Genomic DNA, 27466 nt, shown 5'->3' with positions numbered 1-27466 from the left:
AATGCAAACACTCGAGTCTTCAAGTAAACAAGGCTGTATATAAAACATGTACGTCTGATAAAGAATGAATCAATTCCTGTACCACTGACACAAAGTTCCCAAATACCATATGCAACAAAAAATGTATTTAGTAGAATCAAAAAAAAAATTTCATGAAGAAAAATAAATGAAAGCAAAATCATAAAATTCAATTTCCAGCAATATACATTTTGTACAAATGCTGAAGATTATTGTTCTGTCATCTGTTATCCCAGATTGGATTGTTATGCAGTAGACACCAGATTATCACTCAAATATCAAATTACATGACAAGAAAACCTATATAAATCAGTACATGCAAAGACAACACGAGTGAACATGCCATTACATGACAAACACACCATGTAAATGATGATGATGCCATCCAGATGAACCAACCAACAGAGTCATCTCATACAATAGTCCTGAAACATTTCCTTTGTGATTTAATTAAAGCCCAAATAGGATGCCATGGGGTATCATGACACAGTAATTCCGGAAGAAGAAATGTAAACACCACTAAAGACACAATGCCATGCACTGGAACTACTTCATCTTTGTGGGCGTGGCTTAGGTCGTCATGGTTACAAGTTAAATCCCAGTCACTGTTGACATTTAAACGGAAGACTTTTAAATTTTCAGTGAAAAGAAAAAAATTTCCCTTCAAATAAACAATCATTAGTATGGTTTGTGTTTCTAAGGCTTTCAAAACTCGTGCTGAAAAGAGTTGTATTTAAATAGATTGGATGTTGCAGGCATGTTCCCTCTGTAATTAATTCACTGGTTTGTGAAGGAAACAATACATTCTACAGTTAACATGTGCATATATTTTCACTGGGTTGTAATTTACCATGTTAAGCTAAAAAAAAATCATAATTAAAGGCTCATTTTTTCCCAGATTAAATATATAGGCTTTTAAAATTCAATAGGAAACAAATCACAAACTTGGAGTGCACACAACAAAGATAATACAAATTACTTCAGTGCCTCGTAAAGTCTTTTAATCTAAGTTAATACGCTTCTAAACGGAGAAAATAGTGTAATTCACTTTTTATGGAGATGGTGGGAGGGAAGGGGGAGGGGCATACACCACTCCAGGTGGATCAACTCAACCAAACTTGTACATTCCTCAGGCCATAATGGAACAGGTTGACTCATATTACACAGAACATATCAACACACACAGAAGCCAGGAGAGAAATCCCAAAAGCCAAGCCAAAACAGCAGTGATCATTCACCACCTGCCGAGACAAACTGGTTGCAAAGACACCATATATACAAGTGAACACTTGTTAATTAGAAACCTCCCAATGGGAGGACTATTTAACAAGCATATAAACAATACCAAGATGGATTCTTTCACCAAGGGGAGGCAATCAGAATTCACAGTAGCATCACTAAAAACAATTAATTAATTGAAACTAAAAATATTTTCATCCTATAGAGTTAAGCTGTCAGTCAGACTTTAAATACAATTCTATTTTTAATATCTAAGGATTGTGATACAGCCAACATACCACAGTTTTTGATTACACATCTCAAACAAACAGAATATCTTCTGAAGACATTTTTTCAAATGACAAAATTGAGATTTTTGTGTGCGATTACTTTATGATGTGATTTGTGGTGAGCAATGCACAAAATAAATTGTTCATGAGTTGATGAATTACATCAGTACACATAAATATTAGCGTTAAAACGTCGTAGCCACAATGGCTAATTTACGATTTTTCTCTACTAAATTTCCAATCAGTCTACCCAATTAGCGAACTGAGAGAAAATAACATTATAAAAGATAATATTTTTCACAATACACACAGCAAATAACAGAAACAAAATGTTTTCCTGAAATTTAATTTATTACAAGAAAGGCCTTGTTGCACGGTACTAGCATATGTATTTATCCGAATTCAACGCAATATACAACCAAATACCAGTTGGTATAGCTATCTGAGTAGCACGACTAAAATCCCTGAAACCAAGTAACTATACCTTGTGACAAATCCAAGAGTATAGACAAGGATCTCAACAAATAGCCAATCAGAAACCAGCATCACCTGCATATTATAGAAGCAGATTACAGTCTAGGAATGTTACATATCTATGTGTGAGGCCTTAGCCATTACCAGTGTTACACCTGTTTAACACTAACAAGGCCCTATGTAACAAGAGACAAAGATCCCACTTAACTGACACTGTGGCAGTGACCTATGTAAGATGGTTAGTGTCCAAACTTGTATGGCTATTAAACTCGGCAAACATTTCTACCACCCTTCAGTGCAACTCTAAACTCACAAACTGACAACCTTGCACAAATTCCCATCTGAAACTTTCCGGCCAGGCAGAAAACACAGCATTGTGTAGTGAAATATAAAACTGGGGTTTGTACTACCTACAAATATTTACACTCTTAGAGAAGGAAATCTTACTAGAAATATGTTGAGGTGTTGAGTAATGCTTTGTTAGGGACTATGACTCATACAGCGACAGCTGAATGTGAAGAATGTCCAATAAAGCTGTTTTCTTTTGTCAACCAAAGTTGTTACAACACCATCTCAAGAAAAAGACCAAATAATCGCAAGTGATTCAGTAGCGATTATTCGGCTTCTAACAACATTTTTATTTACAAGGAACAACACTGTGTGCACAAAACAAACTTCCAGGCATAGTTTCTACACCTTAAGTAAAGAAGTACCAGCATTTCTCCTTATACCATGCATTCCAGGACTGGGAACCAACACAAGATTGTTGATGCACATCAAAGCCCTTAAAAAAAACACTGATATCTTGACATTTTATTTGATCCTACTTAACCATGGGTTTAGCGGAACACACTTTCAAACTCAGAACTCAGCGGTTGTCAAATTGCATTCACAGAATAAATTTTGCAAAGAGACAATCGTATAACTTTGTTGCAGTTTATTGGAAGTAATACCACTAACATTTGTTCCAGTGAAGTTCTTAGATCATGAAGTCACAGAAATTAATAGCAGTCAAAACAGAATTTAGTAACAATGCATCTCCATTAGAAATGCATCTCTATCACTAAGGGCAGTCCAATGAGAATTTACTCTTCAATTTGGACACAAACGCATGTAATTTGTTGACAATTGAGATAGTGTTTAAAAAGCAACACAGATTTTAGCTTCCCTTGCTGACAGCTACAAACTAAGAGAAACCTTGCAGACAGCCAATAAAATCAAAGCATGGTAGGTCAAGCATGAAGTGGTTGTCAGCTTCGACCTGTGTAGCCTTGGAACTTGCTACCATAAGAATGACCATGCTTGCCCTTGCTGCCAAGTCACCAGTCATTGTCACACTAATACACATGGTCTTTACCATATATATATCAGCCCCTGGTAGCTTTTCCAAGATCTGAGAAGTCTTGTAACTTGCCATCGAGTTACTATTCAATGGTTACACTCCTAATCCACATGGTCTTTATAACACATCAGCCCCTGGTAGCTTTTCCAGGATCTGAGAAGTCTTGTAACTTGCCATCGAGTTACTATTCAATGGTTACACTCCTAATACACATGGTCTTTATAACACATCAGCCCCTGGTAGCTTTTCCAGGATCTGAGAAGTCTTGTAACTTGCCATCGAGTTACTATTCAATGGTTACACTCCTAATCCACATGGTCTTTATAACACATCAGCCCCTGGTAGCTTTTCCAGGATCTGAGAAGTCTTGTAACTTGCCATCGAGTTACTATTCAATGGTTACACTCCTAATACACATGGTCTTTATAACACATCAGCCCCTGGTAGCTTTTCCAGGATCTGAGAAGTCTTGTAACTTGCCATCGAGTTACTATTCAATGGTCACACTCCTAATCCACATGGTCTTTATAACACATCAGCCCCTGGTAGCTTTTCCAGGATCTGAGAAGTCTTGTAACTTGCCATCGAGTTACTATTCAATGGTCACACTCCTAATCCACATGGTCTTTATAACACATCAGCCCCTGGTAGCTTTTCCAGGATCTGAGAAGTCTTGTAACTTGCCATCGAGTTACTATTCAATGGTCACACTCCTAATCCACATGGTCTTTATAACACATCAGCCCCTGGTAGCTTTTCCAGGATCTGAGAAGTCTTGTAACTTGCCATCGAGTTACTATTCAATGGTCACACTCCTAATCCACATGGTCTTTATAACACATCAGCCCCTGGTAGCTTTTCCAGGATCTGAGAAGTCTTGTAACTTGCCATCGAGTTACTATTCAATGGTCACACTCCTAATCCACATGGTCTTTATAACACATCAGCCCCTGGTAGCTTTTCCAGGATCTGAGAAGTCTTGTAACTTGCCATCGAGTTACTATTCAATGGTTACACTCCTAATACACATGGTCTTTATAACACATCAGCCCCTGGTAGCTTTTCTAGGACAAAAATGTAGCACACCCATAGATTTTTCCCGCCTTGCCGAGCTGAATGGAGGACATTTAAATGGGTGTCCTTACGTCTTTGTGCAGCCTTCCACTGCCCTTCGGCCTTGGCTAGGACAGAATACTTTTCTTTTTTCTCAATCGTAGAGCTGCTTTGTGCGTAGCATTGTAAATACTGTTATGTTAGTGTGAGTGGCTTGTGTGTTGATTTCAAAATGGTGAACCCAATGGCATGTTGCCACACGTACGACTGACAGCGGTTATAAACAGGTTACAATTGCGAGTGATGTTACTAAAAATACACTGTGACAGATTATAGTAAAAAAAGACAATGCATAATTTTATTGTTTATTCTAAAATTTACAAAATACCTTGCAACAGACTTTTAAGAAGTTTGATTTATTTATGTCAAGGCTAAACTGGGCAACATAGATGACAGGACTTTTTTACCCCACAGGCAGTCGTATAGTGAATTTGAGTCAATGCTACACTGGTATCAGTCGCATAGTGCATTTGAGTCAATGTTACCCCACAGGCAGTCGTATAGTGAATTTGAGTCAATGTTACTGCGCAGCCAGACGTATAGTGCATTTGAGTCAATGTTACCGCACAGGCAGTCGTATAGCGCATTTGAGTCAATGCTACGCTGGTATCAATCGCATAGTGCATTTAAGTCGATGTTACCGCGCAGCCAGTTGTATAGTGAATTTGAGTCAATGCCACCACGGTGTCAGTTGTATAGGTCACTCAAGTCTCTCTCTCTCTCTCTCTCTCTCTCTTTATATATATATATATATATATATATATATATATATATATATATATATATATATATATATATATGCTACCTCGCTGTCAATAGCAAAAATGATGAAAGAATTAAGTGAACCAACGATTGGAATTCAGAACAATATTTCCATTTTATTGACAATGAAGGGGATTAGAAGCGGCGTATTATACCTTTTCAGTTGGTAGGACAAGGACACGACTGTGGTGGTTAGTGTACTACTTTCCCTGTGACAGGTAATCTTGTTCTTGGCGGCACTCTTTTTCTATTAATGAGCCTATACATTTACACAGGTTCTCATTTTGTCTGAGTGAATGGCCCCGAACAAGTCTGTGCAGTTGTGAAAGCATGCCCAATTGTCATGGTAAATCTGCATGGCATCTCAGTGCAATGCAGTAGGCAGTATAATCCTTAAATACACACACATTGCTGCTTTTGTTGGCCACACCTGATGAAGGAAAGAAGTGCTAGCCTGGCTACTATAGGGAGAGTTTGCTGGATGGCTGAACTAACCAAATGCCAAGTCCACATAGAAGAATCAACTCGGCAGATGACCAACTTTGCAGTTCAATGATAAAACTGAAAAGGTTTTGTAATGAATGAATAAAATAAGACTTATCTTTTATGCCCTAAAATCAAAGTAATATTATTCAGACCGATTCTTCAAGTTTACAACTAACGTTATCCAACCTATTTCTTAAATCTACAGAAGTGGTCGAGACAGAAAATAAACACAAATTTAATCATCACCTGTTTCTTGCCTACTTCAACAACCTCCTCCCACGCTCTCCAGTTATTGTTAAAATTTACAGAAGTCCTGATCAGGAAAAGGTGTTTTTCAAACACAAGAATGTCCTTAAATTTAAATTTAAAGTTTGACTCATTTCTGAAACACATCTCAAATTTTGTCAGTTAAATAGAAAGGTTTGGCATATTTTTCAATTTTAAACTCATGTACCACTGAGTCAATGCAACAAATTCTTTAAAAAATTACTTCTCAACTACATACATAAAGAACCGTATATTATTCATTACAACACAAAGAAAGGCAGGTAAAAAATATACTTTGGAGGGGTTAAAGATCAACTTTGAGACAGCATCACCGTTGTGTCTTTTTTTACTATCTTATGTTATTTATTACAGGGTGGGGCATACATTTTTGTTGTCAATGCAAACTACTGGAATGGAAAGACGGATGGAATTTTACGTTAGTTTCACATATTTTTTTTTTTTAACTTTCTCAGAGTCATGATTTTTATATTACAATAAGATAGAATTAGCTTTATTACAAATAAAATAAATGTGGTGTATCATAAAATAGAAACACATGCAGCATAGGTCTAGTACTGACATAAAACAAGAGTCAAGTTCACTTATTAGAATTATTAGAAGAAGAAATGCATACATTTCTCACTCATTATGTATGACACCCCCCCCCCTTCACCCCTCACCCCCTTCTCTACCTCACTGGGAAAAAAAAAACCTGGGCTTGTTCGGTCATGGTTCAACACGACTGACTGGTAATTTTGAAAGAATATACCCTCCGGAATGTCCATCTATCAAAGAAATCAACCCCATCACTGAAGAGTGACCCCAATGAACTATTCACCAGTATGGAATCTCTGTATTTTGGGACACTAAAACAAACTCTAAATCATCTGCCTGCAAACAGATTCCTAGAAAGATTGCAGAATGCTAAGAAACACAAACACATACTGGCATGGGAGTTAGAGAACTCATCTCTATAACACAGCTCTGTTATAACACTCCAATTACTAGAGGAATAGTCTATATATAAATCAGGACCAAAATAAAAATATAAATAATCACAAGTAGATTGTTTGTAAAACACTATTACCTCCAAAAAGCAAAAATAAAATGAATTAAATAGAAATGAACAAGTTCCATGCCTGAGAATTCATTATTCATAAAATAAACTAATTATTTTATGAATTATATATTATATAAATTACTAGTAAGTACATTTATTATATTTGATTGAATGTTTAGAGCAAGTTAAACCATATTTAATGACTAGCAGCACACTAAGTGGGTGGTGTATTTGCAGGATTATCAGTTACGATTTGATTGTAATCCCAACTCCATCCACATTATCATGTGCCATTATAAGTCAAATGTAGACATAAACTCGGGTATCAACCAACTTTTTATGTAATGTTTCAAGGCAAAAATAATCAGAATCTACAAATTTAATAATATGTATAATTTTTTCCAAATATGGTAACTTTTGGCAGATGTTTATTGATTAGGTGACCCTGTAGGCCTCCCTAGCTTTGCTGAATAAACCTGGCGTAGGATGAGAGAGAAAAAAGAACAATACAGAAGACAAATAAAGCAATGTTCAGCCAAGACAAAAGAGCAGTAGAAGGAAACAAACGCTAGACTTTTGACAGATGGTTTGTTTCAATGTTTGACGCTTCATTTTGCTAGTCAGCGTCCAATCACCGTACCAAATGCAATTACAAGCGTCCCTAGCTACAAGCGATATGCAAACATGTATTTTGGGTCCCTCGTACATTTGGGAAACTATAAACATTGTATCTATATAAATACAAAAAGAAAAGAAGGAGGAGCACACTTGACAAAAACTGTCACAGTGAAAACCACCAACAATTTGTTCAGGCCAGAATGATTCCGATACATTCTCAAGATAAAGAATTTGCTCTACTTTTAGCCAAGCCATGCATTTTATGAGTGTTTCACAAAAGTTTTTGCAAATTGCTGATACATTTTGAATATACGTGCACAGTGCTATGCAAAATCATATACAAGGGGGAAAGAATTAGATCCCATTTTTGAGTTAACACGTTATTACTTTACGCCGATTACAGAATTAAAATAGCACTTAATAAAGATTATGCAAAATTTTATCATTTTGTTAAATTTGAGATAATGAAACAATGTATTGGGATATACATTGAGGTCAGGGAACCTACTTGTAAAGATATGTCAGTTTCACTTTTTTGTTCTAAACTCGTACATCGACGATAGGACGAGTTGTCACATGACAACTCCAGTGCACCCACTTTGAACTCACCCATGCACTCATGTCATGACATAGCAAGTGCCTTGATAAATGAATTTATCATCAACATTTAACATTCTCTACAGAATGCACTCAGTAGTGCATGCCAAGTTTGTACAACTTGCATAACATGTCCCTCCCAGAATGAATCGCATCTCAGACGGCTATAACCCTGGGTATGAAAAATAGGCACATGTCTCCAGTATTATTCAAACACTTAACCATATGCCCCAGGTGACTAACTGGAATTCCTCCATTCACCCACCTTTACCCTTTAGAAGACACTCTTTAACATACCTCGATGATATGATTTGTGACCAAGGCCGCTTCTTTGAAGAAATCAAAACAAAAAAGAACGGCCAGCATTTGCATAAAACTTAATTCCACTGAAACTGACTTTCAACTTATCATTTCCAATTTGTAGATTTATAAACAGGGTTTGCGCTAGTGTCTCGGCAAGACGAGTCCCACTTACAAAATTTTAAGAAATTGAAATTTGACCCTGGATAACTTTATTAGAGATTGGACCCCGGCTTGCCTGAAAAACTGGGTCCCTCTTCAATAATTGGAGTCTGGGAAGCAAAATATGGGATTAACGCAATCCCTGTATAAAGTCGCCCTATGGCATAATGTATCATAAACCAAAGATGTTCATGTTGTATAAGTCTAATGGTTTTTCTTGAAAGGTTTTTGAATATTTTTTAATTAAATGTAAATCACAAACAATGAACAATATGAAATACAATATAAATTGATATAAATGTAACAGGCTATATATAATTTATCTACAATAATAGAATGCAGATAATGAAGAATGCTGATAATTCATTTTTGGTGGAATAAATTGATCTATGTACTGATGTCTTGTCTTGTTGCTTTTGTGTAGTTTCCCATTATTTGAAGCATTAAAAACAAGTCACTTGGAACAATTTCTGTCACCTTGTAGAAATGCCTGTTGTAGGATAAAATGAATGAAAAATACCCCTTCCCCAACATGTTTTGGCGGGCACTAGGCAGAGGACGGAATATTTCAAGCCTTATTAAGCCTGTAAATTGAACTCTAATGGTTCAGAATAGATTCAGTCAGACAGAAAGTGGAGTCAGTTGCAACATTAAATGAACTGTGCACAAATATCATGTCTACTGCGCATTTTTCACACACATCTAACAAAGAAAGACAAAAACAGAATTTGTAAATATTGGGACAATGGAAAAGTCGCCCTGACACAATAGATAGTCAATATTTCAGACAATCAAACCACTGCAATCTGTTGACATTGTCCTGTATGCATTCCTGAACAATTGGTCAAAAAATGTAATTAATTAAGAGGACTGAGATGCCATTGCTTCATCACGTGGGTTTTACTACACATTACAATAATGTTAAGACATCACAGAGAGAAAAGAAGAAGAAAAAAAGAAAAAGAAAAGACATCACAGAGAGATGCATGATTATAGTACAAATTTAAGAGTCAATTCAAAGACTGTGCCTGATTGGCTACCCATTCTAATCAGCCAATCAGGGAGGAGCTAGTTCATTGGAAGGTTTTTTTGACGAATCAAATTGTGCCACGTATATATGCTTTGACACCACTGCAAGCTTATAGTGCCGCCTTCAGGAAAATAGAGTAGCTAAGTAAATTAAAATAACCATGGAAGATGCTGTCTATATTGTTTTCACTGCCATGATAATTAAGCTATACTGGACATCCAAAATTATATGGAGGGGAGGGGGGGGGGGGGTATCACTACTATATTGGGACCTTAAGAGAACCCAGATTTAACTTTCCCTGTATGTCATTGCAAACAGACTTTCTTTATGTTTCACAAGCAGTTAATCAAGCTGCTTTGTACAACACTGTGAATAGTTTAATTTTAACTGATAGAAACTGTTAGTTTCAGGATTCTATTGCATCCGTGAAGACAAAATTCCTCAACAACTGTCTCAGGAACCCAAGAAAATTTCGAGATTTTTACTGATTTGTAAAATTTGCAGTATACTACACATCACAATATTAAAGCAGTACACTGTATTTCTTACTACACATGCCAGCCAACATATCAATGACATGGTCATGTCCATTAAAACTGAACACTGACTTGGCATAACTGGATTGTCAATATGATCTACTCTATATATCCTTCTAGCATGAACTTACATACTGCGCATTCCCATTTTCTCCTGTGTGCAGTGACACTATTAACTTTATACAGCTAAATATAATAGGGCACAGAGTTTCCGAGATTGAACTTTAGTGTTCCCAAAGGCAACTAAAAATGGCAAAACTTCAAAACATGCCGTACGCTGATTAAACTTGTATTTTGAAAAGAACCAAAGCTAACAACGGCAATGGCCTCTGTGAAGGATTAATTGAAACATACCCTAAAAAAACTCTCAAAAATGAGCCACCCCTAAACTGAATGCCACTAAATGTAAATTTAAAGACCCACCAAGATTTCAAAGCTAGTGTCAGTTCCTAGCAGATGAGTATTTCATGCAAGCACTGTCTGTAACATGTATTTTTCAGTGTATACATTTTCAGTAGTACCGGTAGTGCCATTGGTTCAATAAAGCAAACTTAAGTCAATTTGTTTAATAATTTAGTTTTTACTTGGTTGTGCTCTACACCCTATGCAATTTTATTTTTAATAAATTTGTTTTTTTCTTGATTGTGCTCAATACCCTGTGCAAGTTTAATATAATAACCTTGACTTAAATTGGCATGAACCAGCATCAAAATGTTACCTCAATAAGAGCCACCCAGAAAAATTAAAGTGACAATGTGGCCCTTACGCGAGGGTTTTAAGGGTATTAGTGATGATACACTGTGTCCTACTTATAGCATGCATTACCTGTATCATCATTAGAATTCTCCCACAATTGTTCATACAGTAAACTTTCTTTGATCCCACCCCAGTGACAAACAGACGAAAAATAGACAGGATGACCCCCATATACCTGCATCCCTGTCACAGGAATTCATCAAGAACTATCTAGGACTATCCGTGATGATCTCTGAACCCTATATATTAGTCCAAACTCTAAAGAAAGCTGTCTAGCTGTCCAATGGCTTGCAGCAATGACACCATTGTGCTAAGGACATTAAAGGCCCACATAACAGTAGCAGAAACTTTTCAAGCATGGCTTTTTCACTACATTGGGAATTATCGGCGTCTGCATCAAAAGGTGACACAGTGAATGCGATGGCATGAGTGTTTGATGGGGTGACATTTTTATTTACATGTTATGAAATTATACATTTTATTCAATTTTTTTTTAAAATCAAAATGTCTTGAATTGAATATTTTTGATAAGAATTGACTTGCCAAAAAAATGGACAGTTTAGAAATTTGAATTTGCATTTTGAGCAATCTCCATGTGCCGCGTTGTCCCTAAATGGCCCCGATTCCATAACGACAGTGCTGTATAGTGTTAGCAGCAGTTTTGTCTGCAGGGCATCATTTCGTAGGACACTTATCTTTTAAATGCAAAAAAAGTTTGCTTTTAAGTTCCACCACAGTTTCACGGTTGATTGATCTGGCAAGGCAATTTTTTTTTCTGCACATGCAATGGTAACAATATTGAGAGAGAAAAAACAACATTTTTTTTGCTGTTTTTTGAATGGACAATACATGCCAAATCTTTTACATTTGAAAAACAGCTCACAAAATATGACAATGTTTTCAAATACCATCAAGAACACAATATGACTAACATATTCATAAACAAATTTCCAGCATGTTACTAGGAGTTTGTTTTGTTCATGTTGATTTCCAACCATTATAGTCACTTATTTTCAAACAATAATTTACTTACTGTGAGAAATATAACACCGTTTAGAAATTCAAATTAGGTGTTTTGATCAAAAAGGCACGTCTGTGTCCCTAACAGAGTTTTGCAAAGAACAAAAATAAAATGTTCCACCTGGATCAACTCAATTATTTGACAGTTTTTCAATTAAAAAACTTTCATTTTATAGTTACAATGCAGTGTATGGGAAAAGTACATAAAGCATACAATAGAGTAGTAAATTGGTTATCACCACAGTACCCCCCTCCCCCTCCCCCTCCCAGTATACAGCTCAGAGGACATAACAGCAAGGAAGGGGTACACAGTAACCCCCCCCCCCCCCACTCTCCCAGTAAACAGCTCAGAGGACATAACAGCAAGGAAAGGGTATACAGTAACCCCCCTTCAATCTCCAAGTATACAGCTCAGAGGACATAACAGCAAGGAAGAGGTATACAGGAACCCCCCCCCCCCCCACACTCTCCCAGTAAATAGCTCAGAGGACATAACAGCAAGGAAGAGGTATACAGTAAAAAAAAAAAACCCACTCTCCCAATAAACAGCTCAGAGGACATAACAGCAAGGAAAGGGTATACAGTAACACCCCCCCCTCCCCCAATCCCCAAGTATACAGCTCAGAGGGCATTACAGCAAGGAAGGGGCATCTCCCAATCACAAACTTGCATTAAATAGTAAATTGTCTAAAAGTACTAATTTCAATGTCAAGAAAGTGTTAATTAGCAGATTTGAAGTGTTAATTGAGTGATTGTTAATAAGCATCTAATCATGCATTTCACTGGGAATAACATAACTAGATGAAAAGAAATAAAACTGTGTCTCGCATTCAAATTCAATCGTTTCATTTCACTAACATAAATTACAGAGATGATTTTATCGTCAAAACAAGAAATATTTTAATGATTTATACGCATCTCTAATAGAGTAAATATGGCATTGCTGGGTGGTCTAAATAAATTATATTTAAAAAAAAAAGAGAAACTAGTTTTTGTCAATAGACCAAACTAAACTTACTTTCAAACTGAGGGCATGCAACAAGGGCATGCTCTCTAGAATTGGGAAACCTGAGGTCAACAGAGCAGCTAACTGTATAGGAATTTGGCACACGCTACACAAGTACTCTTAGCGACTGAAGGGTGCACCAGATAGGAGCCATTAAGATATTAGCCTATAGCAATCTCTGATCTGCCAGTATTGCATCAAGTTGCATTTGCTAGGGAGACCATGTTGCTAGAGGGCATGAAACCACTTTACTAGTAAATATAACCAGTTGAATATTTGTGGGATAGAAACCACTTTGTGCGATGCAGTGTATGAACTGCGACTATTAATCACTTGTTAAAGTATTAGAGAGTGGTGGTCGTCGCGCAGCATCCTGTTCGTTATGCGACGAACAGCGCATTTAAATGAAATTCGAGCATACGCTGCACGACGACCACCACCGTTATATTTTATTTTGATATGTTAAGTGGCATATACAGTCGAACTACTGTAAAAATTATTTTCTCTATTAGTACTGCATGTGCTTATGTAATTGACATAGAAAATAAGATGCATTTTAATAATCAAACATGCAATAAATGCAATCTTTTGGTTATGTACAAATATTGGTAAGCATTTTATTTTCAGGGTATTTTTTACCATAATTCTATTATGGTTTAAATATACTTACTATTTCACTGAGAATTGTATGAGATGTTAAGGGCAAGATAAAAATGATTTGTTTCTGGTCTGTCTGCATGTCAGTTCAAAAGAAAGAAGGCACACCACTGCACCATTTTTTTAGCACATCTTTTGCAAGCTGTACATAGCTCACTTACTAAGTGATCACTCATGTGCCTATCACTCACCCAAATAAAAACCGAAAAAGCTAATTATCACTCACCCAATTTAGACCATTTTGAAGATATTTTAATAGCACAAGCTCCCCCTTTTTACTGTGTAAAAAGAATCTGGAGTGCAAGACATTTTCAAAAGAAGACCTAATAGCTAAACTAAAAGTTGGGCTTCTCTTAATATTGAACTTGTATTAAAGAAAATATGGTATTTTACACACGAGAATATTAAAGCCAGGGTAGCAGTCCAGCTAACACATGGTCATACATGTGTTACCTGTAAATTAACAAGTAACACAGCTTTCACTGTTTTCTTTTGGCATGTAAACATTCACTTAAACATTTGTCTATAACCACTATAATCTCAGCTCCAATTACAAATCACTTCCTCAAAAAAAAAAAAAAAAACATTTTTCCTTACAGAACATCACATTAAAAGTGCAACAAATTAATTTGTAAGCAACCCAACAAGAATTTGTTTATTTCAGAATATTAATTCTAATGTTTTTAATTCTAATTACCAGCATGCATCCTTTCTACATACAACCTATGCAAGTTTTGTTCAAGCAAATTTCTTATTACGAGATTTGCCAACCAATTACGAGAAAGTGACCTGTAACACATGGTCTGATTAGTATCTGATCCTGGGAAATCTGAAGGCAACTTGTCTAAGTAGTTTTTCAGGTGTAGTTATAGGGATTATGCAAATATTTTTGTATAGCGAGTCCCAAAAGATAATGTTCAGAGGAATTGACAATTTATAATTTACTTTTTTGGTGCAATTTAAGGGAAGCTGAAATTAGAGGTAAAGCCACCCAAATTAGAAGCGACTGGAGTTTATACTTAGATTGAAAATCCATCCAATATACGTACAACAACAACAGTGAATCACAGGATTTTTTTTTCACAAGGAAATTATGTGGTTGGAAACATATGGTAATCTCATCAAAGTATGAAAGGCCCTGCTTGTTGCAGTCAGTCAAGAAGAATCCCAGCATGGAAAAAACATAGTGCAGGTCACAATCAGATCAACCTCCATAACAGACACTGATAAATTACTAGCATACTCTATAAGGATACATCTACATGAGGATTTAAGCTGGAATGTGAACATCAATAAAAATCTGGTCATTACAACTTGCCCAGATATACTCAACAAATCACACCGTCCAAATTTTTCTCACGAATTGGGAGTTTTAATTTCAACGCCTTGTTAATGCCATAACATTATAGGTTTTAATAATTATGTGAATTCCCACGAGAAGCCTCATACAAATGCAGCTAATTCGAGTATAAATCATACATAATACCTCCACATCTAGACATAATAACGTGTAATCATGTACACATGTCACTTTACATGTGCTAATGATATTTTTAAATTGACAGCTTATACTAATCTTTATCCCTCCTTTAAACAAGACGAATCTTTTAAAGTAAATACAAAAATTAATTATTTTATTCTGAAAATGTTATAATTTTCAAATCTGTAAATGCATAAATGTCACTGACAATATACTTTACATACTTCATAATGAAGCTTTTCCTGAATCTCATTACTGTAAATGCTTTCCCAAAAAAATACAATTCTTGGACACCCACAAGGTTAACATTAAGACATGACAAATTATTAAGATACAAAAATTGGGTTAACGGTCTCTCTCTCTCTGTCTTGCTTCTGGTTAATAAAATACTAAATTACTGATTGTTTTGCAGTGTGGCCACGCGTCTAACAGGGTCATGCAAATAATGTTATCAGACCAACAGCTCTCTGCTCGGCACTCTACAAACAAGGCCCGTGACCTGTGCTGCCTCGCAAAAATTACTCACGAGGGTACACCTTTCTTCTCCATTATTTATAATTATAATGACATCATCAGCAACTCATAACAACCAGTTTTACAAACGTACAATTCGAATACACAAACCTAGCCCCCCTGCTGAAATACTTAACTGTATGTATACCAAATTGTAAATAATATAAAACAGCAAGAAATTGTGGAAAAAAAATCAAATCCAGCTGATCCAACTCTTAAGCGCACACTTACTAGAATATTAACAATGGTCATTAGGTATTTATGACTCATTGGCACAGTATGGAAGCTTTATCAATCCTTGTGTAAACTCAGAAAACCTAGAAATGGAAGCCCTACTGCCGAGCAAACAGTAAGCATTGCTCACATCCCCATTAAAACACACACACACACACACACACGCAATAAGAGCTCAGTTTCCTTCCTACACTTGTATGAACACAGTATTGGTTCCTGGCAAATCAAATACGCCTCACAGGGGGGGAAATGATAGGCCCATCCCCTTCCTGGACACCACATGTGTAAAAGTGAATGACCCACACTTGTATCCTACAAGTAAGCTCACAGAGTACGAGAAGATGGAAGAAGGGGGGATCTATTATGAGTCGAAAATTGTGTCTATACAATTGCACACTAGCTTTTCTTCAACACACCGCCTGGCAGCAACCACACTTTTCATTTTAGATCCTCCGTTTCACATCCATTTCTATAGTAAGCTAATTTTCATGCATTGCAATCCCATTCATGTATTGGGGCACAATAGGAGGCATCACAAAGAACCATGCCATCTTATGTGGCTTTCTTTTACTCCCATCGGCAACAGCCCAACAAGACACTCCTTTTGTCCTCTGTCAATGTGTTAGGAATCTTCACTGCTCATTTGCATAATAAGATGAGACACTCGTCTCTGTCACTGACTTATTAGAACACCTCTCCAGGAGAAGGGGATAGAAAGTGAGGGGGAAAAACTGGCGCTCCCCACTTGGCAGATGGCCATAATTAGACATTGATGCAGTTCAACATTTATAGCAAAGCTATCATAAAAGTATGTAAAAGTTCCATTTATTGATTTCATTAAAAAAAAAGAATATATTTAACCATGTATAAAGATGGAATATTAGACAAATGTGTCAAAGACATTTTCATAGTTTAATAACCTATATTTACCAATGGTAAAAAATACTTGGAAGAATTCAGAAAGGAACAGATGGGCTGCATAAATTATAGAGTTTTTATTGTATGCCATTCATGAAACAATAGAAAATACCACTAGTGTATTTTGTAATGTTTCAAAATGGACCAATCAGTGACCAAGTTGAACTTTTAAATATAAACAAGAGTTTTCTTTGTTAATCCAAAACTTCAATATGTAAAATAGATTGATATACTTTACCTGCACGTAATAATACCACCACTGTCGTCACATAGAGCACCATTCTGACAAGGGTTCAAACTTGTACAACTTCCACCTGCAGCACAAATACAAGTATATTATGAGCAATTCAGAGAAGTGACCTTGAACCTAGAATTTAAATGTGTATTTCCCATATAGCTTGACACTGCTGCAAAGGATTCCCCAGAACAAGTGTGTTCTGGTGTGATGTTTACAACTGTATCTCAATGCAAATAAACTCCTCATGAAGCACTCAACTATAACGAATACTGTCTAATGTTGTTCAATAACATGCCAGCCTAAACATCATTTTTGAGTTATAATTTAAATTTTCTAATCAACAAGTTAACATACAACGTATTATTGTTTTGTACAATGGGCTTTGTGTACTTATACGGTGCACATGAGGAAAACTACAACAATCTCTATATTCTCTAAATTTATAATAACGGAATTATCTACAAAATTCCTCCTAGGCACGACTCCACAGGCAATATACTTAGTTTGTTTGTGCAGCAGATATTGGTCATAACGGCATACCCAGTCAAAACATCGCCACAAAACATACGGGCCCGACAACAAATGTTAGCTTCCAAACGAGTTCTGGTGTCTCGTTGGGCTTAGTTTTTTCAGATCTAGCGGACTCTCTCTTCGAATTTGAATAAATACAGCAGCGCACGTACTTAAAATTAAGTTCACAATAAAAAATTGATAGACGTTGAAGCGGTCAAACGAAGAAAGAAAACTGCATTATGCCTAGACCTTTGGTTGGTTTAATTTAGTGTGTCTGTATCGATCGCGTCCGTCCACGCTTCTACCAATACAAAGGCGAAGGCTTCAGCACTGAACGCACGCATGATCGAAGAAGTGTTTGAAAAACGATCCACTCTCGACCGTCTACACAACAGCATTGTAAGAAACTAGTGCGATGCCAAAGAACGAAGATGCGAAAAACAAAGAAGAACGGGCTGGAGTCTATGTTATTGACGAAAATAACATTTGTTTTGAGATAGCGTCGGTAAGTCGGCGATCGATCGGGGCGAAGAAGCGACCAACCTCATGAATACGCATACCAATCTGAACGGGGTCAAACTTTCCTTTATAAACAAGACTAACAGGACTGCACGTAAAACTTAGTAAAACCAATCAGCAATTTGGCGATGAAGAATTTACTTTGGTAGATATGAGCATGTCAAAGCCACACGGAAGGAGAACCGACCGTGACAGACCTCGGAAGCATGCAGATTTATGTCAACGAAAACATCAATAACGAACGATCGAGCACAAACCTTGAGACGGTGTTGGCCTTGCTATAAAAACCAAAAGGACTAACTTCAGCGACCAATGGTGCCACATTCCGAAGGAGAAAACTAACTAACAACCGTAGATTTCATGGGGCGATGTTTCTGCTGATAATATCCTGGCCAAATTAAGTCCAAACGATGATTATTATCCCGAAAAGGGGGGGTTATCCGCGGCACGGGCGACAGTTCTCTATATCCACAGCCACACTCCAACTTGCAAATTTGGGGCTTTTTGTTGTCAGAAACTTTGGTCGTGTGGCCAGAACAAAGATCGGGCAGACCCTCGTGTATCCTTCCGCCAATGAGAAGTTTGGACCAAAGATTAGCATAAAATTACAAACACAAAATACTCGCTCATTCAAAATTATAATTGGTTAGTAAAAATAGGCATGGAGCGTTTTAACATGATTTTTGGCGCGGTCATGTGTTTTCCCTTCAAAATTGTGCGTTTGAGTATGAGAACTATGTTCTGGCCTATTGGTACTCGGCGGTAGGAAAATCGGAACTTTTCACTCGACTGAATCGGTAATAGACATCAATCACTACTTGTATATGCCCGCCCACGATGACCAATCAGCTAAGTCGTTGTATTACATGGCCTACACATTGACCAATCATGCATAGCTTTACTCAACCTGTCACGGTTTGAAAGGAACAAGGTTTTACGCCTGATAAGCCAAAAGACTGTAAACACGTGGAAAGAAAATGTTAGGCCACTTTTCGAGAAAAATTACCGGGAAAAAATGTCACAGTCGGTAGACAACACACGCGAGTCGTGGAATTGCGAGAAACCCACAGCTGCGTCACGACAGACAAACTGTCGCAGAGAACATTTTTTGGTCCACTTATTTTCCCACGCTAAATGTTGACAGCGTGAAGGACAGTTAGTCAGAAGCCTTAGCTCAACTGCAAGTAACGGCGTCTTGACAAATTATGTGCAATTTGATACATATTATCAAATTTTTAACAAAAGAAAATGCTAATGTGTGTCAAACGAGCTAATCAGCGACAAACGTTCGCACATTTAGTTTTTAAAAAATGATACAAATTAAATCCGCGGAAGGGGAGAATAGCTACCAAGTACGAGACAATGTGTATCGAACTGTAAGTCTAAGAACAACAGAATCAGTTACGTAAGTAAAAAAAAAACACCAAAAAACGAAAGAGAAAAAAATAAAATAAAAACAGCCAGTTAATGGATCCATGTACTGTCTCGTGTCAACCCCATTAAGTCACGTGCTGGAAAACGGGAAACACCTAAAAAAAATCCAACACAACACTTACATATAAAACATACCCATTAACGTCGTTCGAACCTGGAATAAATTATTTGTGACATTTATTACAAAATATCAACTTGTCATATAATAATGATAACATTTTTGTTTGTCTGACACGTACATTATATGTGACTAGTCGAATTATACCTTAAAGCATTTTAATATTGTCAGTTTTCCACAGGTCGCCAGTGGCGCACACACCGGGCTGTCTCCGCCGTACAAATATTTCTGTGCTCATAAATTGGGTTACCCTTTTTCTCGCGTTGAAATATAAATAGCAGGCCTTTGACTATTTTATTGCAGAGCTATCAGAGACCCTGGAAAACAAAAACAAAAACCAGCTCTTTGGTTTACACTGTTTACATTCTTGGAAGGAATTCAAGGGTGCTTAGTCTAATATTTTTGTTCAAGTATGAATGTTATTTTTTTCTGTTTGTTACTGTTTATGTTGATATTGTTATTTTTCTTGTAAAGTACTTGTAATTAATAAATAAATATTATTATTATTGTTTGCAATAGAAGTGGGTCTCTACATTATGAGCACACCTTGAAGTCGACGGCGTTTTGCAAGTCATGTGGAAGTAACTTGGCACGTAGGGTTCAAGTGATCCAACTACACTTTCTGCTTATTTAAAAACACATTTGTTTTAATAATTAAAGTAATATTATATTTATCCAAATACACACAATTTTTCTACCCGGGAGGAATTTACCTTGTCACAGAAAATAACACCAACAAAAACGAAGATTTATACTATAGTATGAGCACGAATATAAATGGACACAGAAATACAGTGCAAACAATATAAGCTATTTATATAAACGTATACCCTTCCACTAAAATTAAGAGCTTCGATCTTTGCCTTAAACATTATTTTTTTGACATTTTACTACTGTCTTACTATGGAAATACAAGCAAATGCAGTCCGATAAAAAAGCCATTTGGCGGACGCCGGAAATGCTTCGGTTATTTGCATAATTTATTCATCATGGTACGAAAGCTAAAGTTCCACGAGCAGAAGCTCCTTAAGAAAGTCGACTTTATTTCATGGAAGGTGGACAATAATCTCCATGAAGTACGTATTATGAGAAAATATAGGATACAAAAACGAGAAGACTATACAAAGTAAGTCAATTTGGCGTTCTCCGTAACTCTAGCCGATGTGAAATAACAGTGATCTCTCTCACATGGGGGCGGCCATATTGACTAACACAGTAAATATCGCCATGTACAAGCTGGGTATTCACCTGTCGTCTCTGTTACGAGCTATGCAATTGTATGTCAGTATTCAGCGGAACACATTCAATTAGGCAGTACGGCTATTTATCATTTCGAAATAATTACATGTACTTACTGTTCGGAATGTTTACTAATACCAAGAGTATTTATCTAATTAGACTTAGGTGGCGTACTTTTGACGAGGCCATCTTCGTTGGTCAATGTGAATACGAGTACTTAGATTTTCCGTTCAACTGCGAGACCTCGCGAGATTTTAAACTCAAATTTCTTTATTTTTTTAACTCACATCGACAGACTGATATTTGACAGGAGAATATTATTATTTTGTTTTAATTTTACGCATAATGCGTGATCTCGCATTGAACGGAAAATGGTATATTGGCCCTGCAGGGCATACCACAAAATCAATAAATATACTAACGTATGTCGTACACGTATATAACATATGTTTTCATATACATATTTTATAAAAATTATTCTCATCACAATTATCAAAAGATAAGTTTGATAGGATTGTAATACTGCCTTCATGCATGTATTTTCTCAGATAAACTCATTCCATATCAGTATTTAATTGAAAGAATAACTGATCAACTTGTGTAAAATCAAAATTAGCTCTGGTGAAGTACAAAAGTTGCACAAGTCAGGACACACACTTCAAAGTACCAGCAAGTCAGTATGCAGTACTTTTTGAACTTAATTATAAGTTATTATTGGGCAAAGCATTTTAATTTCAGATATGGTCTTCAAATTGCAAAAAAATAATTATGTTTTGTAATATAATATTGTAATTGTATGTATATGATGGAATGAACATTTTTAGCTTGCAGGTATTCTAACATTTTTTTTATTTTGTGACTATAAGGTACAACAAACTGAGCCGTCATGTGAAACAACTAGCTGAAAAGATCAAGCATCTAGATGTGAAAGATCCATTCAGGACAGAGTGTACATCAAGGCTGATAGAAAAGTTGTAAGTATATATTGCAATTTATGAATTCTCAGCAACTCCCAATCTTCTGCTTGAACCATCACTGTAGTGGTGTATTACAGTTTTGATCTGCACTGATAGTGTTAATAAATCCTGAAATCTTAACAAATGTAGACTGCGGCATCATATCATGTCACGAGACTCGCCGTTTATAGTTTTGTTTCAGGTTTTTTACTCTGATGAGACACATAGTATCACAAAAATGTAAAGAAATAAAGTGAAAATTTAAAATGAAAATTCATATTTTCAAATATTTGTTTTCATATTCTTACTATTGAAGTTAGAATTAAAAAAAAAATACCTTCTTGTATCTCACACATATAGGTATTTGTCTTGTACTTTCTAAATAGAACAATTCTGCCGAAATATATTTTTTGGATTAGAAAATATGATAAGTTAAACCAAGAAATACAGGTGGATTAGTAATAAATGTATTATCTAATATGATCAGCTATTGGCTGTAGCTTTGGTTGATTGAATAATACTGGAAATTGTTGATGTGCAGCATTTAAACTGACCAATGAACTCTGAGTGTTTTATCACTCAAGACACTTGTGACATCCCCCAGTGTGTGTAATGTTTACACAAATCTGATCAGTAATGAGAAATTACTTGGACTGTAGCTAGGCATTAGTGAAGTGGCAAGGTGGTGAGTGTGATGATGCCTAGATTCTAAATTTTAATAGACTGATGTCTAGCGAAATTCTCGTGGAATATTGAAAAGATTTTAGTCTAGTTTCTTTAGGATTATTTCTGTCAACATTATTTTGCAATTCTAATTGAATCTTTAGATGATGTTCATCATAATGGTTGAATTTATTTTTACCTGACAATCGTATCAGATTAGTTCAAGTACTTTACACATTACACGTTCAGTGAATGTAACCCCCTGTCAACCTATGAAATGCACAGAATTGAAAAATGTGTTATCTGTATCTGTATCATGTATATAACAGACATGTACATTTTATTAGTCCCCGTTCGGACATAGTCCGAAAACGGGGACTTATGTTTTGCCCTGTGTGCGTCCGTCCGTCCGTCCGTCCGTCCGTCCGTGATCACCTGTATCTCGAACATGCATGGACCGATAAAGTTCAAACTTCACTCATACATCACACATTATATGGGACATATGCACATGCATTTTTTTCATGATCCGATTAACGATAGCCGAATAGCGGCCATTTTAAGGCCGAAAATGCATCAAAATCGCATTTTTTCACCATTCCGGACCTGGATCTCAGTTATGCATGGACGGATTTTGTTCAAATTTAGTACATACATTAAACATAATAGGACCTTGATGCACGTCATTTTTTTTTTGGATCGGGTTTGAAATGGCCGACTTGCGGCCATTTTGTTTTAAAGAATTCAGTTCTGGATCCGTATCTGAGACATGCCTGGATTGATCGAGTTCAAACTTCACACACACACAAGGTACATCATGTCACAAATATGTATGTGCATTTGTTTCATGATCTCATTAACGATAGCTAAATGGCGGTCGCTTTAATGTCGAAAATGCATTGAAATCGCACATTTTCACCATTCCGAACCTGGATCTCAGTTATACATGGACGGATTTTGTTCAAATTTAGTACATACATTAAACATAATAGGACCTTGATGCACGTCATTTTTTTTTTCGGATCAAGTTCGAAATGGCCGACTGGCGGCCATTTTGTTTTAAAGAATTCAGTTCTGGATCCGTATCTGAGACATGCCTGGATTGATCGAGTTCAAACTTCACACACACACAAGGTACATCATGTCACAAATATGTATGTGCATTTGTTTCATGATCTCATTAACGATAGCCAAATGGCAGCCGCTTTAAGGCCGAAAATGCATTGAAATCGCACATTTTCACCATTCCGGACCCGGATCTCAGTTATGCATATACGGATTTTGTTCAAATTTGATACATACATTAAACATAATAGGACCTTGATGCACATCATTTTTTTTTTTTGGATCGGGTTTGAAATGGACGACTGGCAGCCATTTTGTTATAAAGAATTCAGTTCTGGATCCGTATCCGAGACATGTCTGGATTGATCAAGTTCAAACTTCACACACACATGGTACATTGTACATCGTGTCACAAATAGATATGTGCATTTGTTTCATGATCCGCTTAACAATAGCTGAATGATGGCCATTTTAAGGCCGAAAATGCATCAAAATCACGTATTTTCAATTCCGGAACCGGATCTCAGTCATGCATGGATGGATTTTGTTCAGATTTAGTACAATGTGTTGTACATATACAGGTGCATTTCGGTCATGATCTACTTTGAATGTATATGTCACTCAAATATGAACGGAACAGGGACGTGTCATTGACAATGACTTGTTGAATTGTGCCTTGCTATAACAGCGGAGCTATCTCAGCTGACAGGCTGCTTGTTAGCTCCGTTGTCGACTTTGTCGAGCGGAGCTTATCATATGAGTGATTGTCCGTCGTCGTCAGTGTCAATGTTTTACTTTTTTGACTTCTTCTTGAAAACTATAAACCTGAATGCTTTGATACTTGGTGTATATGTACCTTGGGTAGACCTATCTCAGATTTGTTCATTTTGTAATGATATCTTCAATTCTCTAATTTTGGTGAATATTTTTGTCATTTTTGGTAAAAAGTGTTATTTTTGACTTCTTGTTAAAAACTACAAGTCCAATTGCTTTGATATTACATATATAGGTACTACATGTGGACCACTCTCAGATTTGTTCATTTCATGATGATATCTTCAATTCTCTAATTTTGATGAATGTTTTTGTCATTTTTGGTAAAAAGTGATATTTTCGACTTCTTGTTGAAAATCGCAAGTCTGATTGTTTTTATATTACATATATAAGTACTACATGTGAACCTCTTTCAGATTTGTTAATTTCGTGGTGATATCTTCAATTATGTAATTTTGATGATTGTTTTTGTCATTTTTGGTGAAAAGTGATATTTTTAAGCAAGTCCAATTGCTTTGATACTATACATATTGTTCATTTTCTAATGATATCTTCTGTTCTTTAATTGAAATGTGCATTGCTAACAGCGGAGCTATCTCAGCCGAGAGGCTGCTTGTTTTTATTTACAGTGGGAAATGATGTCAATTTGGTCTCAAATTGAAGAAATTGTTGTAAAATACATTAAAATGTGCAAAATGTTGCACAAAAATTTTGGCGGGAATTAACCTTGACCTCAACTCTGTACCAGTAGCATTTAATAAATAAATAAAGTTAATTTTAAAATTAGTGCTACACAAATAATATAAATCGTTTATTTTGCTGGTATTCTATGCAGTTAATTCTTTATTTCTGAGAAGCTTATAATAGATGGTACTAAATTGGGTATTCTTATGCTCTGGTAAGTCCTATAAAACTACCGGTTTACAATAGTCTAGTACCTCAATAAACTTAAGTACCAAACCACAACTTTATTACATAACGTGTGGTGCATATTAAAGAGTCTAATAATGCATCTTGGTTTATGACGGAGTATTTATCGTATTCACACCTGTTTTTGTGTCCCTTTACCAACGTCCTAAGAACCAAACAGATGTGAACACGATAGTCGGAGTAAAGTGCATTGCTGTTATATTGCAATTTATGAATTCTCAGGAACTCCCAATCTTCTGCTTGAACCATCCCTGTATTGGCGTATTCCATTTTTGATCTGATGTCTTAAAAAATTTAGACTGTGGCATTCCCGCTCAAATCATGAGACATTTGACTCACCATTTATACTGGGGTAGTTTTGTTTCAGGTTTTTTACTCAGATAAAACAAATTAGTATCCCAAAAATGTAAGGAAATACAAGTGATTAATAAATTTAAAATGAATATTCATATTTTCAAACTTTGTGTATCTCGCATATATGTCGCGTATTTGTCTCGTACTTTCTAAATAGAACAATCTGCCCAAATATAATTACTGAATTGGAACATATGATAAGTTAAACCAAGAAATACAAGTGAAATTACTAAGAGAAGCTAATAATAACTTGCCTGGTAGATGGTACTAAATTGGGTATTCTTATAAAACTATCGGTTTACAATATTTTCGTACCTCAATAAACTTGAGTACCAAACCACAACTTTATTACATAACGTGTGGTGCATATTAAAGAGTCTGATAGTATTTATCATATTCACATCTGTTTTTGTGTCCTTTCACAACGTAAGAAGAAGAAAAACAGATGTGAACACGATTACTGTTACCGTATTTATCCGGGTAAGAGCCCAGGGTCCTGAACATGGAAATTGACAAAAAAAAGCAGTGGGTTATGCCCAGACATCTCCTACAAAAAAATGAAATTTCTAGAAAATTGACAACACAAAGATCGAACTGTGGTAGGGAATTAAATAGCAAATGAAAACGTGCAACAAAAATAAGTAAACAATATGCAACATTAGAAGTAAAACAAAACAAATTTTTTGCTTATAAGGCCACGCTGATTTCATTTTATGGATGACATCCTCTGGAGATCCCAAATCTAATGCGAGAGGGGAAGAAAAAAAAATCCTGCCAAAAAAAAAAATCCTGCTAAAACCACCTGACTACGGAGCTGTCATTATGAATTGAACCACAGAACAGAATGTATCAAAAAAACAAACAAACAAGAAGTCTTTATTTGTAGGAGGCACATGTTGATGTACAAATCTCCTACTGTATTACTGTCACAGGTATAACCAATTCAGACAAGCTCTAGTACATGTAGTCATGATGAAGTACCTTCAGTCAGAAACACTGCATTCAAGGTACAGCATGAACACCATTTTCAGTACAAGTCAAGGCGGAATGTGCATAACACTACTTTATGACAACGTCTCACAAAACATTGCACTGTGTGTGCAAGCAAATTATCCGAATCAGAAAATGAAAAAAAAAAATAAGAAGAAAATTTTCTTCACCTCGAAAGCGAACTTCGGCCGAGGAACTTCCTCTGCTTTCGTTGCAGTTTTGTCGACTTAAATGCGGACAAAGCAACCGAACTGACTTGTCGCCTGACCAACTTTTAGGCCACCATACACCTCCACTCCTCTCCCATTTCTCTCATCATTGCAGAAGAAACGTGGGACAGCCACTCTGGACAGTATGTCCTTAAAGTTGTCTGGGCGAAACTCGCCTGCCGCTACCAATCTCTCGTATAGCTGTGTAAACGTCACATCTCCCTGGCCGACGTCAATTGCGTACAATTGAAATAATTTTCCATATCACGCCCCGGCCCCGTTTACCATATTTGGTAAACGCGTCTATTTCCTGGAACTACTTTCTGTTTACAAACAATGTGCGTAATTTGAGTCTGCGCTTCGATAATGGCTGACGATCGTTGTGTCGTCACAAGAAGCGCTGTAGAAAGGACGCCGACCTGCAGCGTCAACGGGCTGACGATATTATTCTGTGGATGGGAAATATACCGAAAGACCAGTTGGACTCATTATTATCCTGACGAAAGCCGGCATTCTACCACAACCAATCATAAATATAACTGGTCACAAAAACATGTCAAGTTTACAGTACGATACATTCAGCTGGCATCGGTGTTGCTGGATACAC

General features: G+C 36.3%; 2 protein-coding genes across 4 annotated transcripts in view; one reads left to right on the top strand and one right to left on the bottom strand.

Annotated features, from left to right (window-relative positions):
- The window catches only part of LOC100313684 (notch receptor), a 55314-nt gene extending 36685 nt beyond the window's left edge, over positions 1-18629 (bottom strand). For both annotated transcript variants that reach the window (XM_085492068.1, XM_078010817.2), the window contains exons 1-2: positions 18385-18629; positions 17096-17171 (exon numbers count right to left, since the gene is read on the bottom strand). In XM_085492068.1, coding sequence (XP_085348194.1) covers positions 17096-17171; positions 18385-18451 — 143 coding nt within the window. In that variant the 5' untranslated portion in view covers positions 18452-18629. The remainder of the gene's footprint in view (positions 1-17095; positions 17172-18384) is intronic.
- A 2023-nt stretch (positions 18630-20652) lies between these two features.
- The window catches only part of LOC100371776 (U3 small nucleolar ribonucleoprotein IMP3-like), a 40980-nt gene continuing 34166 nt past the window's right edge, over positions 20653-27466 (top strand). The window contains exons 1-2 of one of the 2 annotated variants that reach the window (XM_085492126.1): positions 20653-20805; positions 21785-21892. In XM_085492126.1, coding sequence (XP_085348252.1) covers positions 20669-20805; positions 21785-21892 — 245 coding nt within the window. In that variant the 5' untranslated portion in view covers positions 20653-20668. Of the gene's footprint in view, positions 20806-20900; positions 20957-21784; positions 21893-27466 lie in introns of those variants that run through there. The other variant, XM_085492127.1, reaches the window with a different exon arrangement.

The sequence above is a fragment of the Saccoglossus kowalevskii genome, chromosome 17 (assembly GCF_978046115.1).
Source record: "Saccoglossus kowalevskii chromosome 17, keSacKowa6.1, whole genome shotgun sequence".
Classification (NCBI taxonomy): Eukaryota; Metazoa; Hemichordata; class Enteropneusta; family Harrimaniidae; genus Saccoglossus; species Saccoglossus kowalevskii.
This window is presented reverse-complemented; position numbering and strand designations above follow the sequence as displayed.